This window comes from Humulus lupulus, chromosome 4 (genome assembly GCF_963169125.1).
Source record: "Humulus lupulus chromosome 4, drHumLupu1.1, whole genome shotgun sequence".
Lineage (NCBI taxonomy): Eukaryota > Viridiplantae > Streptophyta > Magnoliopsida > Rosales > Cannabaceae > Humulus > Humulus lupulus.
The window spans coordinates 24285276-24302564 of record NC_084796.1 but is presented as its reverse complement, the minus strand read 5'-3'; the positions used below and the strand labels follow the sequence as shown (position 1 = coordinate 24302564).

Sequence of the window (17289 nt, the reverse complement as noted above, 5' to 3'; positions counted from 1 at the left end):
GCAGAAATTTGATCAGCTCTGCCTTCCTCTTGCCACAGAGGTTTTTCCTGAGCTTAACAATCCATGAGGGATTTTGTGGATCGATATTTACTTCCTCGAGCTCTTCAATAGCTTGGAGCTCAGACTTATCCTCGCCTATTCTGGGGTCAATATCCTCACTTAGGACGATACTCTCCCCTTCGGCGCTCTGAGGTTTTTCAATCTCAGGATTAGGCAGAGGTTCCTGAGATTCCTCTTCTTCACCTCGGATGGCCATTGTTAACTGCTCGGGTTTTAATTTCCCCTTCATGGAAATGTTGTAGCATTCCCTGGCAGCAAGCTGATCACCACGGACCGTGCATATCCCTGTGGAAGAAGGGATTTCAGCGCGAGGTGGCGGACGGAGGTGATGGCTTCAAAAGCTATAAGTGTAGGTCGACCCAAAATGGCATTGTATGCGGCGGGACAGTCGATGACCACAAACTCAAGGAGTTTGAGACTGTCCGAGGTCCTTATCCTAAGGTGATCACCAGCTCGATCGTCCCTATAGCCGCTGATCCTTCTCCCGAGAAACCATAAAGCATCATGGAGGTTGCCTTCAGCTCAGCGACAGCCAAACCCATCTTCTTCAGTGTGGACCGGAATAGAAGGTTTACCGAGCTCCCATTATCGATCAGCACTCTCCTAACCCTCCGATTAGCGAGCTGCACTGCTACGACCAGAGGGTCGTTATGAGGGAACTGAACATGGATGGCATCTTCTTCAGTAAAAATGATTGGTTGCCTTTCCAATCGCTACTGCTTTGGCAGATGCTGCTCAGGGACGAACTCTACTTCATTATGAGCCTTGAGTTCGTTGACGTACCTCTTTTGGGCACCACTGCTCGTGCCAGCCAAGTGAGGACCCCCAGAGATTGTGGAGATCTCTCTTCCTATCACTGGAGGAGGGAGGTCTTGATCTACCCAGGACCCAGGCTAACTGACCGGGGCTTCCGGAGCAGGTCGGCTTGCTGGAACCCTGTTCTGCGCATACTGAGCCAAGGGGCCGGCTCTGATGAGAGTCTCAATCTCATATTTCAGGTGTCTACAATCATCGGTATTGTGGCCAACGTCGTTGTGGAAACGGCAAAACTTGGAGGTGTCTCGCTTCCCCTTCTGGTGCTTTAACGGCTCCGGCTTCTTCCAGGGGAGACGAGCAGAGTTTGCTAGGAAGATGTTCTCCCTAGAGTGGGTGAGCTTCGTATAAGTCGCGTAGACCGACTTAAATTTTTCCACAGACTTATTCTTCTTGGGATCGTGCTGGTTGCCCTCGTTGTTCCCCTTTCTCTTGCCTCCACCGAATTGGTTATTTTGTGTAACGTTCTGGGTCGCTGTCACGACCTCCGTTCCCACTCCAGCGGGTTGCTCAGGGACCTCGCTGGTTCCTGCAACTGAGGCTTGGGCCTCCTCCAAGTTGATCCACCCCTGGGCCCTATTTAGGAATTCATTTACTGGGCTGACTCCCTTCCTTTGTATCTCATTCCAGAGTCCCCCTCCGACGAGGATTCCAGTCCTCAAAGCCATGAGTTTGGAGCTGTCATCTGTGTCTCTGGCCCGAGCAGCGACGTTTGCGAACCTGCTCAGGTAAGCCTTCAGAGGCTCGTCGGGTTTTTGCCTCAAGTTAGCCAGGGAGTCGGCCTTGACGCGGGCAGCCTGGGAGGCTCGGAATGCTCTTTTGAAGTCAGCAGAGAAATTTTTCCAGGAGCTGATTGACTGTTTCTTGCTTTGTTTGAACCACTGCCTGGCCGGCCCAGTCAGTGTGGAGGGAAATATTAAACACCTCAGCTTGGGGCCAATGTTGTGAGCCATCATCAGGGTATTGAACATACCCAGATGATCTGACGGATCTCCATCTCTGTTGAATTTGGACAGGTGCGGCATACGGAAACCGGGCGGGTATGCCGTTGCTGCTATGATGGGGGCGAAGAGCTCAAGTTCGTCCCCTGAATCATATTCGTCCTTTTCTTTTTCTGACAGGAACTTCCTCATTAACTTCTCCATCTGAGCCAAGCGCTCAAGGGTTTTGTCCTGATTTCCTTGGTTATTCCGGGGCTGTTCAACAACTCCGGATCCATTGTATACGTTTGGTGGGTTATTGCCCCTCCTATCTTGAGATAGGTTATTTGGGACATTCCCGCCGTCACGTACCTCGGACAGGTCTCCCCTTGAGCGAGCATGGCTGCCACTTCCTTCCGGGTCCCCCCTATGAGAGTTAAGGCGATCTCGTAGGTCACCCCTTGGGGTGGCTTGAGGACTTTGCGCCGAGCTTAGGTGTTGGCGTAGGTCTCCGCCAGAAAGGTCACTTCGGCGACTTCCGGTCCAGTAGCTCCCGTTAGAAAAGCTCGGAGCCCGCCTTTGGGGCTGAGGATCCGGGACTTCTCTGGGCGCCCTGCTACTATGGGATGGTCCTGCAGATGGTGGGTTTCTCCTGTTGCTCCCATAAGATGGAATATCTCAGACAGGCCGAGGAGGAGACGGATATCTTATCGGTGAAGGAGGATGTCTGGCTGGGGATGCAATCCTGGTTCCTTCAGGGCGGATCAGGTTAGGTAGGGGCCTTTCGGCCCTGCCAACTTGTGGGCCTTGCGCCTGGTGATCTGAGCAGGGCGCAGGACGGCTGGCCGGGACGAGCTGTTGCTGTGATCCCTCCCCAGATCTCCTTCTAGAATTCCCTCAAGCCCTCCTGGGCGCGCTCGAGGCTGGCAATGAGCTGGGAGTTGAAGTTCGGACCGAGCGGCTATACTGTTGCTCGGCCCTAGGTAGTTCTTCGAAGGTTGCCTCTCGGCGGTGCGATGAGGGAGTAGAGTTGGATGTCGGAGGTCTGGCCAAGCGGCTAGGCCTGGACCGATTACCCCGGCGGGACTTATGAGTCTCGCCTTGCCTCTTTCCGACGTTAGCGTCAGTTGTAAGAGGGGGTAGTCGGGCCAACACCTCCTTAATCTGCTGATTAGCTTTCGCCAGCTGACTCCTCAGCTGAGCATTCTCCATCTCTACCGCCGTGTAAAAGTCCGGGTTTGGATTAGGTGGCCGGGGTACTGAACTTCCGGTGTCATCCTGGCCTACTGGCTGCTTGCCCGACCGCTGCTAAACTTTAAGGTTTTGCTCACCGGAGATGGCGGCATGATGGGCCTCCTGCCCATCATGTTGGTCCGCCTCGTTACCGTGTCTTGATCGAGTGATCACCATAGTTGGATATTTACGATAGCACAAATATAACAAGCTCTCAACGAAAGCACCAAACTGTTGACGCGGTTCTTCGCCAACAGGTAATTAAGAAAATAAGAGAAAGGGATTAGTGTTGAATGATGAACCAAAAAAGATGAATGATCTTAAAATGAACTGATGACACGAATATGTTTTTAGGTGGTTCAAAGGTTAAAATCCTTCTACTCCACTAGCCTATATTATTACTATATTTTTGGGATTCTTTACAGGGTATTTTGTTACACAATAGAATCCAACCCTTTGCAACTCCCGGGGTCTCCATATTTATAGGAGAGGGCACCTGGGAGTTGGTAAGGGGGGTCATCCCGTGACCTTCTTACCCATCATGTCACTTTTGTGACATTCATGATTAATTCCTAAATCTGACAAATGAAGTGTGATCTAATCAATAGGTAAGGGGGATAATGGGCCGCACGGCCCAACCCAGTCGTGGGTGCCTGAACACGCACGTTCATGCTGCGTGTCCGAGAATTCAGGGATATATCAGACACGTGATGTCTGATATATGCACGTTTATATTGTGTGGATGACTTTATAAAGGTTCACAGCTTCCAACTCCAGCTCGTGCCTCGAGCTGGATGCCTTCTTGACCCGCGGTCTTCATATTTCTGACTCGACCCTTAAATAATCTTGATAAACATTTGGCTATCTCGAGCTAAAAGAAGTAGGACCTGACAACAGCAGCTCCGGCCACGTGGCTGATATAATTATGCCATATCTCAGCTCGCTACTAGCCCGTGGAAAATTAGGGCGTACAGTTAATATTGTGTTTAGATGTCATAAATGTAGATATTATTGATATAAATATTTATATATACTATAGAACTGTAATTCATTCTATTATATATATTTTAAAAATGATCCATTTTCTATTAAAATTATAGACAATGTTTTGTCCTAATTTCTTTAATACATTTATGCCATACATTATATCAAATATTTTTTATTTATTTTTATGATATTGTTTATTTATTTAAAAATTATATGATAATTAAAAAAATATAATAAAAATAAATACATGTTTACAACTTTAAAACTAAACAAATGTGCATTGCACATAGCTTCTACCTAGTATTAATAAAGAAGTCTCAATTTATATAAATGTATAGATTTTTATTTTTTTTAAAACCAAAAAAAATCTAAACTTAACGAATAAATAAACCATATGGTTATTGTATTATAAATACTAATGAAATAGTTAAATTAATATAAATGGTATCTGTTTAATTATTGTATTATAGTAATGGTATGGTTATTATATTATAAATGCTAATGAAATTGGTGAATTAATATAAATTAAATCTTATTATATTAATTAAAAGTGAAAAAATTAGAGTGTGACATTATTTACTTGATGATGCTCACACTTATATAAATGTATAGATTTTTATTTTTTTAATCATAAATTTTTAAAAGAAAAATAAAAAATATATAAATAAAAAAGAAAAAATAACAAAAATGCTTTCCAACAATTTTAGATTGTCACAATCTTGTGTTATCGTTAATATAAATATATAGTTTATCTATGTGGACGGCTTTAATGCTCTCAGGCACAAAAGACAAAAATAACTTGACTAAACTCAAACCATGTTTATCTCAGGGCACAAACGACAAAAATAACTGGACTAACTCAAATGCACTCATTTATATGAAGTATAGGCAACCCCAAACCAAGATATTTCCAAGTTCCAACCCGGGGCTGTAATTGTGGGTCGTCCCGGCCCGGCCCGGCCCTGTTCGGCCCACATTTTCGTATTTCTGAATAATTTAGGCTGGGTTGGGCTGGATTTATATTCAATTCGTGCCAGGCCGGGCCGACCTATATTTGAAATGGTAAGCCCAGTACGGCCTATGGGCCCGGCCTGGGCCCGGCCTATGTCGTGTTGTGTCAGGTCGGTCCACTTTCTTTATTCGGGTCGACCCACTTTTCTTATTGCCAAAAAAATGTGAGGATGCGTAATTGAACCATTTACCTCATCTTTAACAATCAATGGACTCACCACCAATCCAAATACATTTCTTTGTTTAAATTATAATTTTAGATATTTTTATATATTTTTTAACAATACTTTACACAAAATTATATCAAAGAGAATTATTATAATTTGAATACCTACTAATAAATGCTAAAAAAATTAACTCACAATTCTTAAAATAAATTATTATAATTATAAAAATATAAATATTGAAAAAAATAATAGACTTTATTATCATTTTAATTTATAGATAATTGACAAATAAAAATTTATTATCATTATTAATGTCAAAATATCGGGCTTTCTATCGTGTCGTGCTTTCGGGCTAGTTTGTTCGTGCTTTCGTGTCGTACCTTCGGGCTTGTCGTGTCATGCCGTGCTCAGGCCCATGTCATGTCGTGCCAATTTTCAATTCGTGTCGTGCCAATTTTCAATTCGTGTCGTACCTGGCCCAAGCCCATATTTTTTCGTGTCGTGTCGTGCTCGTGTCTCCCATGCTAGTGCCAGTTTCGTGTCATACTAGAAAGCCCAACCCGTATTTACAGCTCTATTCCAACCCCAACAAAAATATAAATATTTATATATATTTATAGGAGTATTCTCCTATAGTAACTCTACTTTAAGTCCTATCGGTGGAGCTCTCAGTGTTCTCGACCCGTGAATAGTTTTCGGCGCAATTTTTTCTATGACAGTGTATATTGTAGCTATTTAGAGCATCCTGCAAATTTTCAGAAAATTCTGAATAGTTTGCAATACTGAAAACTAGGTTCGAACATGTTGTTGCACGCGTGACTAATTTTTTTTATGCGCGTGGAAAACAACATGTTTGAACATAGTTTTCGGTACTGTAAACTATTCGGAATTTTCTAAAAATTTGCAGGATGCTCTAAACAACTACAATATACACTGTCATAAAAAAAAAATCGAACCAAAAACTGTTCACGGGTAGAGAATACTGAGAGCCCCACAGGTAGAGCTTAAAGTAAAGTCCGTGGATAAGAATTGTCATATATATATATATATATAAATATATTTATGTAAATCACAGCCATTTCTATGATATATTTGGAAGAATAATGATATATGTACAAAATATATACTTAAATGTGCCTAACGGGAACGTTAATATTTGGGTGCATTTTAAGTCTACATATCATTACTCATATTTGGAATTGTGTACCATGCATAGTCTTTTTATTTCCAATACGATGAAGATGAGCTACATAACTATCATGTCCACAAGCATGGATTATCCCCATGTTCCTTATTTCCATTTTCTTCATCTCATCAATCATTTTGTTCACACGCTTCAGATTCCGGACCGAATCCAACTTACCATCATCACCGCCGAGGTTACCATTAATCGGAAACCTTCACCTTCTCGGCACCCACCCGCACCGTTCTCTCCGAGCACTCTCAACCAAGTATGGTCCATTAATGCTCTTGCAAATGGGCCAAGTCCCAACCCTTGTGGTTTCAACTTCAGAAATGGTGAAAGAGATCGTTAAGAAGCACGACGTCGTTTTCTCCGACCGGGAAAAAACCTCTGCCGCTTACATCTACCTTTACGGGTGTCAAGATGTGTCCTTTGCTCCTTATGGTGAGTATTGGAGACAAATAAGGAAAGTCTGTGTCCTCGAACTCTTGAGCCTCAAAAGGGTTCAACAGTTCCACTTCGTGAGGGAAGAAGAGACAGCTCTTTTGGTTAATAAGGTCAGAAAAGGTTGTGCCGATGGGGCTTGTATAAATCTCAGTGAGATGTTAGCCGCCACTTCTAACAACATAGTCTCTAAATGTATTCTTGGGCAGAGGTTTGAGGATGAAAATGGTCAGAATGTATTTGGAGAGCTGTCGAGAAAGGTCCTGGAAGATTTTGCCGCCTTTAGCGCTGCAGATTTCTTCCCTAGCAAATATTTGAGATGGATCGACGTTGTTACGGGGTTTAAAGGTCGCTTGAATCGGAGGTTTCAAGAGTTAGACACTTTCTTCGAACAAGTGATTCAAGAACACAAGGATGTACTTAAGAGTGATCATAATGGATCTGGAAGGAAAGACTTTGCGGGTATTCTCCTCGGACTTCAAAAGGATGGCATGCTTGACTTTGAACTCACTCCTGAAAAAAGCAAAGCACTTCTCATGGTCTCTCACTCTAACCCTTATTAGCTTTTACTTTGAGAGAACAAAATACTTCTAAATAAAGTTCTATTATTTTTTTTTACTGAGTATATATTGTTCATTAGTCATATAATATGTAAGTCTTTTTTTTTATAAATTTTTTTTTTTATGATCAGTATAGGGTGTCATTACAAGAAAAAATAAGTCAATATATTTTGCTTATATTTGTAAATGGCAGAATCAGTTCGTGGGTGCAAGTGACACTACTTCGACAGCATTGGAATGATTAATGGCAGAGCTTGTGAAAAACCCAAGAGTGATGAAGAAAGCCCAAGAAGAGGTTAGAAGAGTGGTGGGAAATAAGTCTGAGATCGATATGAACGATATCAACCAAATGGATTACTTAAAATGTGTCATCAAAGAAAATCTAAGGCTACACCCACCACTCCCTTTTTCACTCCCTCGAAAGACTTTATCAAGTGTTAAGCTTGGAGGGTATGACATCCAAGAAAACACAAGGGTGCTCATCAATGTATTTGCCATTCAAAGGGACCCAAGTGAGTGGGACAGTCCAGAGGAATTTTAGAGGTTTGAGAACAACCCAATTGATTGCAAAATGGGCCAAGACTTCCAATTCGTTCCATTTGGCATTGGGAGAAGAGGCTGCCCTGCTGTGGCTTTTGGGACTATACTGTTGAATATGTGATTGCTCATCTATTATATTGGTTTGACTGGACGTTGCCTGCTAGAGACGGTGGAACTGTATTAGCTTCGGAACTGGATATGAGTGAAGATTGGGGAATCACTGTTCATAAGAAAACTTCTCTTCAACTCGTACCCAAACCATACTCCCCTGATCTATTCACATAATATAAAAATATATATACATTATGTATGTGTTGTACGCTTTCCAAACTATTTGGAAATTATAATAAAAACTTTGGATTCCTGATTTTTTTTTTATTTTAGCTTTTTATAATCAAAATTTTAAATTATTTATAATTTGCAACTATATATTTTTATTGATTTTAAAAGATCTACAAAAAATTAAACTAATTTAGAACAATAATGGTCATCCACATGGCAATCCGGACCAACTTAATGGCACATGACCTACGGTCACACTAAAATGGTAATAACAGTGACTTTTGCCATCAAAAAATTTAGTTACTAACCTTTTTTTTAAATGAGAGTGTAATCTATTAGACTAATTGTTATATTATTTTATATAATATAATATTATATTAAATAATGTGACAAATGTCACACTTTGTAATATAATATTGAGAGTTACAAAATTTGACATATGTGTGTCTAAGTGTAACATATTTTGGAGTTACAAAATCAGTTACAAATTTGTAACTTTCAAAATCACCCAATAATATGTAGATTGAGGGTTACACATTTTGAGATTGAATTTTATAAACCATAATGTGATATGGTTGATTAATATATATTTTTAACTCTCGCTAAGTATATGGAGGTTACAAAATCATGTGAGAAAAATAATAGGACATTTTGAGAAAATGTGCAAAATTGAGAGGTTACGACAACCTCCACGTCGCGGCCAAGATCATCCCAGGCCAGTCTGGGAGTCAGGGCAACCCCTCCTCCCAAAACCAAAAGGAATGAAATGGGAGTCCTGTCCTTTGAAATCAACTGAATCGTTTTCAAACCTCTCGGGCAGGAACTCCTCCGACCTTTCCCATGACTTTGGGTCCCTATGAATCGCCCATGCATTGATGAAAATTTGTGTTTTAGCTGGAATACAATACCCTCCAAGCTCGATTTTCTCTGTTGTTTCTCGAGCAAGCAAAAGAGGAGCAGGTAGATGTGGCCTCATAGTTTCTTTTACGACACATTTCAAGTAAACCATGTTGTTAATATCATTCGCATCGATCTTCGGCTTATCTCCCACTATTAGTCTCACCTCTTCTTGAGCTTTCTTCATCACTCTTGGATGTTTCATTAGTTCTGCCATGAACCAATCCAATGTTGTTGACGTAGTCTCTGTTCCAGCTAAGAGTATGTCTTGTAAGATAGCTTTTATGTCGTTTTGAGTAAGCTCAAAATCAAGCTTTTGATCCTTTTGAACTCTCAGAAGAATATCAACAAAGTTGTCTTTCACACTAATATTACTACTTCCCAAGCTCATGATGGCCTTATGTTCTTCAACCACTTGATTAGAAAACGTGTCAAGCTCTTTCGACGTGGATTTCAAGCTCACTGTGAACCCTCTAATGGATTCTATCCATTTCAAACAAGGAAAGAAATCTCCAAAAATAAATGACATGTATTGAACCATCATCCTTCTCGATAACTCACCGTACCAATTCCGCTTGCCACCTTCTTCACCATTACAATTTTCTCCGTTAACACATATACAAATGGTGTCAGTGAGTTGAACTTATCTATACAAAGAACTTTATGAGAGCACATAGAAAAAAATAGAAAATATGTGAATCAGAGTCTTTGCAAAAGTTACAAGACTCGGTAAATGATTTGCTATTTATATGAAAGAATTGTACAAACAGATTGTTAAAGGGAAAGTCTAAAACAGTTAACAACTAATTTGTTATAACAGCCAAGATTAGGACAGTAAACAAAATGATATGTTGGATAGGCTAACTAACTGATGAGCTGACACTTTATTGTCTATCATCCCCCCTCAAGCGAAAGGGTGTAGGACACAATTTCAGCTTGTGTTTCAGGTAAGAAAATATGTCAACTGAGAGGCATTTGGTAAGAATATCAGCTACTTGATCGACAAATGGAACATATCGAACATCTAGCTGTTTTGCCAAAATCTAGTCCCTCACAAAATGAAGATCTATCTCAACATGCTTCGATCTTGCATGAAACACTGGATTTGCTGCAAGAGAGGCTGCCCCTTGATTATCGACCCAAATGATTGGAGCAGCTGGAAGAAGAATATGCAGTTCAGAGAGTACAGAATTCAGCCACTTCACTTTAGCTACTGTGTTGGCCAAAGCTCTAAATTCACTTTCGGTACTCGAGCGAGCCACAACATGTTGTTTCTTTGCTGACCAGGAAATAAGATTCTCTCCCAAAAAGATGGCATATCCTCTTGTTGATCTGCGATCATCAATGTAGCTAGCCCAATCTGCATTTGAGTAAGCTTCAAGACTTAGATGTAAAGCTGGTTTTAATAATAGTTCATCATGATTCGTCCCTTTAAGGTATTGAAGGAGCCTCTTACATGCTTCCCAATGAGTTGTTGTAGGAGCATGTATGAATTGGCTGAGCTTGTTGACAATAAAGGCAACATTGGGTCTAGTTAATGTCAAATATTGAAGGGCACCCAAAGTACTTCTGTATAAGAATTGATCTCCAAATGGTTCACCATGTTGCAATGAAAGAACATGTGAAGAGATAGTAGGACTTGGAGCTAGCTTCGCACCCTCCATATGTAGTTTAGACAATAAATCTGCAATATATTTTCTTTGTGAAAGGTACATCCCTGTAGAGTTTCTTAGGACTTCAATACCTAAGAAATAATGAAGAGAACCCAGATCCTTTAATGGAAACACCTTGTTTAGATCTGATATAAGCCTTGTGATTAGAGCTGAATTTGGTTCTGTGACCAAAATGTCATCCGCATATACCAGAATTATGATGAGATTGGAGCCCGAGCCATGAATAAACAAGGAAGAGTCTGATTTTGAAGCGACAGATCCTTTGTTGAAAAATGTGTTCTTCCGTTTATCATTCCAAGCCATCGGTGCCTGTTTAAGGCCATATAAAGCCTTGTTAAGGCTGCAAACATAATGTGGTTTTTGGGGGTCAACAAATCCTTGTGGTTGCTCCATAAAAACAGGTTCTTGCAGCTGCCCATGAAGGAAAGCATTACTCACATTGAGTTGAGTAACCGGCCAACCAAAAGAAATAGCCAAAGTGAGTATAATTATGACTGTAGCAGGCTTCACAGCAGGAGAAAAGGTTTTTTGAAAAATCGATTCCTGGTGTTTGAAAGTAGCCCTTTGCTACTAAACGAGACTTATATTTGTCAAGAGACCCATCAACTTTAAGTTTTATTCAAAAAAACCCATTTGTTTCCTACAAGATTCATAGAGGAATCATGAGGCATAAGAGTCCAAGTACCATTTTTAATGAGAGCATCATACTACTGCTACATCGAGTGAAGCCAATTTGGGTCAGCAAGGGCTTGCTTCACTGAAGTGGGCTCTTTGGGAAGCAACGATTCAGGAAGAGGGTGTCGTGTTGCAGCATATGCTTTGGGTTTATGAATGTCTGACTTGCTTCTTGTTTGCATTGAATGGGTGTTTGTAGGCTGTGCAGCAGGTTGTACAGTGACAACAAGAAATACCAACTCATTCGAAGAGGCAGCAGGTATTTCAATAGAGCTAGCAATATGTCTAGGAGATGAGGCCACAATAGGAGCATTATTAGTGGCAACAAGAGATGGAGCTGAAATCTCAACAGTTGACGGAATGGAAAAAGGCACTTCCTATTGAATGTTGATTAAAGGTGATACCTCAGTAACAACATCACACACATTGTTAGTATTAGATGATTCTGAGGTAGTTTCAAAACTTGCAGATGGAAAAATATGAGGTACAGACTGAGTTACCTGCTGAGACAATGAATTGGAGATTGCAGCAGGAAACTCTGTCTCACTGAATTGCACATTTCGTGCTATATAGATGCGGCCTTCATCATTTTGACAGAGATACCCCTTGTGATGAAAAGAATAGCCAATGAAGATACATTTTTCTATCCTGAAGTTAAGTTTATTGGTGAGATACGGTCTAAGATATGGGAAGCAGGCACAACCAAACGGCTTCAAAAAGTTGTAATCTAGCACTTTGGCAAATAGACATTCATATGGTGAAATGTTGCCTATAATAGGTGTTGGCATATGATTTATAACAAATACTGCAGTTTGAAATGAGAGCCACCAGTAGGAGAGATCAAGGCCAGACTGAGCTAGCAAAGTAAGTCATGTTTCGGTGATGTGCCTGTGCTTTCGCTCCGCTCGACCGTTTTGTTCATGATCATGTGGACACGAATGTTGAAAGTGAATACCATGTTCAGCTAAGAACTTAGATAAAGGCTTGAATTCTCCACCCCCAATTAGATTGAACAATCTTTATAGTCAGCTCAAATTGATTCTCAACAAGTTTCTTGAATTGGAGAAATGTCTCAAAAGCTTGAGATTTAAGAGTCAAGGGGAAAATCCATGTGTAACAGCTGTAATCGTCCAAAAAATGAATATAATATTGAAAACCTTCCCTTGATGCAGCATGTGAAGGTCCCCACAAATCTGTATGAATTAGCTCAAGCGGTTTAGATGCTCGAGAAGAGGGGAGAGAGTCAGGGAGCTTATGGCTTTTTCCTTTTTGACATGCCTCACAACAGTGTAGATCTTTTATACTGCATGTATGTTTCACATATCTGAGTATCTTGCTTAGAGTGTTTGGGGCTGCATGGCCAAGCTTTGAATGCCAAATATTTACATCAGCAAAATGATTTACAGAATAAAATTTGTGGATAGGACAAGGAATTGTATTTTTATTACAAGTAGATTTTGTACAAGAATTATCAATTAACACAGAGTGTGTTGTACAAGAATTGATAGCTAAATCTAAAGATTTATTACATTCAAATTCTACAGGAATATTACAATCAGAGACAAAACTTGTAGGGTGATCTTAACTAGATTTCACACAAGAGGACGATGCAAAAGTTGCAGTAGCAAGATTACATTGTAGAGGGATCTCATGGCTTGAGTTAGACTTTTGTGAGAGCATGTATAAGTCATCCTTAAGCCTCCCGTTTAGCAACACTCTCCCTGTGTCCTTGTCCTTTACAAAACAGCAAGTAGAGTGAAACTCGAGAAACACATGATTATCTTTTGTTAGTTTCGAAACACTTACTAAGTTTTTGGTGATAGTGGGAACTTTCATAACAGAATTCAGATGTAAAGATTTAAAAGATGAGGGTAAAGAAGTGTTACCAACATGAGTGATTTGCAACTTCTTACCATTCCCTATGGCAAGAGCATCATATCCAACATATGGAGCTTCGAATTGAAGATGCTCCATGCCAAGAGCAACATGATTGGTGGCACCGGTGTCGGCATACCACTCACGATTGTAATGCCCCGAAATCCCTAATTCGGTTTAATGGCTGGATTAGTAGGCCGGGAGGACCATAATTGTTTAATTATGCCATTAATTGATTATGTGCATGTATATGTGAATTATATTATAATATGATGTTAAATGCATGCATGTGGGTCCACATTTGATAATAGGGGTGTTTTGGTAATTTGGCCCGTTGAGGGCGTAATTGTATATTTGTATACATATCGGTGACATATTGTTGAGACCACATTATAATGTGGGTTTGTTCGAGTCATTTGGCATGAGATGATCTTGGAATATTAATTAGCAGTCTAGTCATAACAGGTTTAAGTTCGGGGCTCAGGATGAGTCTCGGGGTGATTTTAATGATTAGAGCATTGCCGGGAATTAAAGGTACCGGGATATGAATTATTGGTGTGTGAGAATATCGAGAATAGCAGGAATTGGAGAGTGTTAATTATTATTAACAAGATAGGGGGAAATGTCAATTTTGCCCTTGGGAGCCTTTAGAAACCATTAATTGACCTAGGGGTATTTTGGTCTTTTTACCCCTAGGATAGATATAAGCCATTTATGGCTGTAGAAAAGAAGAGAAAACAGAGTATAGTTCAAGAGCTTTCCCGTACCTTTTCTCCTTCAGTTTCCTTTGTGATTTTTGAGCCATTCTTGAGGATTCAAGCTTGGGAAGTAAGCCTTGGGAGTTTTGGAGTGTGTTCCACCATTGAAGAGCATCATAATCTGAGCTTGAGGTAAGTTTCTAGCCATTAAAATCCCTGTTTTGCTCTATTTTAGCTCTGGTTTTCAGTTGTGATTTCTAGGTTGGATGATTGGTTTTGTTGGGAGTTTTGGCTAGGGTTCTTGTGGTTGTGATGATTGGGGTATGTGATGATGGTTTTTGGGTTCATTTGGCATCAAAAATGGGATTTGGAAGCATTGGAATCAGGTTGGAGTTGAAGGAGTCGAAGAAGGAAGTTTCAGGGGAAAACCAGTCTGGGGGTAGCGCCCATCATAGGGCGCTCTAGCGCTACACAGGATGCTTTTGGGCGATTTGGGGGTTCTGAGTATAGCGCTGGGGCACTAGGGAGCAGCGCTGTAGCGCTACTCTGTTCCTCCATAATCCTGTTTTGAGTGTTTTTAAGGGTTTTTGGCTCGGGGTTTCAATCCTTAAGGCCCGGGATCGAATCTACTCACCGTGTGGGCATGTTTCGAGGTCCCGAGAGTGGGGTTTAGGTTTAGACCCTTTCAGTGTGGATTTTCCTTAATGGAGGTTATAATTGGTTGTGATTAGGTAACCGCTAAGGTATCAAAAGGTCGATCGTTCTCAGGAGTCGTTCTTATTATATTTCTCGCTCGAACCAGAGGTAAGAGAACTGCACCCCATATGTGACATGCATGGTTGTTCATGAGGCCTATTGAATGTATAAATGTGGACATGGATTGATTATTGAATGCTTAGCAAATCTTGCTCATTTGTGCATGGTACTAACTAATTAGTCAGAATTGGCAAAGGTGTCAGTATCAACTGTGAAGCTGTGACTTATTAGTCAAGTTCGCCAGTGGTACTGGGCACTGGTCACATAGTGCTGACTCATAAGTCAAGATAGCCTTAGCATGTTCAACGCAAGCCAATAAAGATTAGATCTAATCGACATCTGCATTAAATGACTCAGAAGAGCGTTAATGCCGGACCGACCTCAAGTTCGATGAATACTATAAGCGCTTGTCTAGCCAAAGGCTAGTCACTTAGAGCCACAGTGACTATTTAGTCACATGGCTGTGGGTGTTGAGCCCGTGAGACTTACCCATCAGTCTCTCATCTATTAAGTTAGAGACTTACTCATCAGTCTCTCATCTGTTTAAGCTAGTGACTTACCCAGTAGTCACTCATCTGTTAAGGCTAGTGACTTACCCAGCAGTCACTCATCTGCTTAAATTAGTGACTTGCTTGTTAGTCACTCAGTATGGTTTACCAGAACCTCAAGTGTTGAATCACTCATCTGTTTAAGAGCTATAAGCTCTATGTGATTATAATAATAATTATATGTTAATATTTATATGCATTACTGTGTTTTCTTGCTTGGATTTGGCTCATGGGTGCTATGTGGTGCAGGTAAAGGGAAAGAAAAGCTCACCCAGCCTTGAGTGGAGAGCTTAGGTGGTGATGTGTACATATGCGGCCGCTTGACCACCACGGCCAAGGAGTTCTCAGAGGAACTAAGGGGTTTACCCTATTTTTGTCGCTTAGGTCGGCAGGTTTGTATATTTGAAACAGTAATGATCATTTTGAGTTGTAAATAACTTGTAAATGTTTTTATGGGCCCATGAACAGTTTTATGTATTAAATAAAATACATCATTTCCTTTTTATTGGTTTTCCACCTTAGCCTGTTAATATCACTTAGAGCACGTTTTTAACCAAAGGACTCAGGTAGCGGGTCAAATTTCCGGTTCACCGTAACTATTCTGGGGTAACCAGGGCGTTACAATGATCATCACCAAAATCAGGGATTGTAGTGGATGTGTGAGCCTGAGAGCCTTGTTTTTCATCAACTTCAGTGAGATAGGCTCGAGAAGAATTGTCTGTAGTCTTGGAGTTACAAATGAATTTTCAAACCGATAATGACCATGACTGCACTATGACCCGCCTTGTGACAGACTTGACATAAGATTTTTGGGACATTGGTACTTCGACCAAAAAATTGGGGCTTTCTTCGACCAAGATTGTAATTGGAGCTGCCTTCCCTGGTATAGTGTCTATACCCAGAATTGGATTGATTTGAGCGATTTGTATGTCCAACAGTCAAGTTTGCAGACATTTTAGGGGAGAGTTCACCGAGAGCACAATGTCTTCCAGTCTAGATTCATGAGATAATAGTAGCGATTGTGTAGTTTCAAAAGAAAGAGCATCAACACGGCTAGTAACATGAACTACAACTAGATCAAACTCAGGGCCTAAATCGTTCATTAGATGCATAACAAGATCATTTTCTTCCAATGGACAACCAGCAATAGACAAAGAGTTAGCAAGAATCTTGACTTTATCAAAGTAATCAAAGATGGAAAGATTACCCTTCTGTATTATGGACAACTGCGATTTAATTTGGAGAATTCTGGCCTTCGACTGATTGCTGAACCTTTTCTCCAAAGCTCTCCAAGCAGAATTTAATGATGTATATTGAGCAAGAAAACCAAGGATTGCTTCAGACATTGAAGAGCGAAGCCAGCTCAGGAGTAATTGGTCCTTTCGAACCCAAGAAATATGTTCTAGATTGATAGAACCATCAGCCATCAAGCGAGGAGGGGCAGCTCTGGTGAGAAGTATGTCGTCGAGCCCATGTCCGATGACCGTCAAGAGAACCTGAGAGTTCCATGCAAGGAAGTTGAGACAATCTAATTTGACAGTAAGAAAAGAATGTAGTGAATTAGCAAAAGGATTAGTGACTGTGAGAGTAGTAGCAACGATCGGAACAGCTGCAACATCAGCGTCGGTGGCGGTGGTGTCGGTGGCCTCGGGTGGCAGATTGTTGGGATTTTCGACTAAAGGATCCATTATCGATTGTCGGCAATGGCGTCTGATGCCAAATTGAACTTATCTATACAAAGAACTGTATGAGAGCACAGAGAAAAGAATGGAAAATACGTGAATCAAAGTCTTTGCAAAAGTTACAAGACTCAGTAAATGATTTGCTATTTGTATGAAAGAATTGTACAAACAGATTGTTAAAGGGAAAGTCTAAAACAGTTAACAACTAATTTGTTATAACAGCCAAAATTAGGAGTCACAAATATTGGGAAAATTTTTATATATTGTTTCTATTCAGTGAACATA

General features: G+C 40.7%; 2 protein-coding genes and 1 pseudogene across 2 annotated transcripts; 1 reads left to right on the top strand and 2 right to left on the bottom strand.

The window, feature by feature from the left end:
* Positions 1–6386: 6386 nt before the first annotated feature.
* Positions 6387–8283, top strand: LOC133830207 (phenylacetaldehyde oxime monooxygenase CYP71AN24-like; annotated as a pseudogene).
* Positions 8284–8906: 623 nt separating this feature from the next.
* Positions 8907–9638, bottom strand: LOC133832002 (phenylacetaldehyde oxime monooxygenase CYP71AN24-like). Its single transcript, XM_062262400.1, has one exon. It carries the CDS (start codon positions 9636–9638, stop codon positions 8907–8909), a length of 732 nt encoding a protein of 243 aa, XP_062118384.1.
* Positions 9639–16260: 6622 nt separating this feature from the next.
* On the bottom strand, positions 16261–17010 carry LOC133832001 (uncharacterized). The gene has a single exon (XM_062262398.1). It carries the CDS (start codon positions 17008–17010, stop codon positions 16261–16263), a length of 750 nt encoding a protein of 249 aa, XP_062118382.1.
* Positions 17011–17289: the final 279 nt, after the last annotated feature.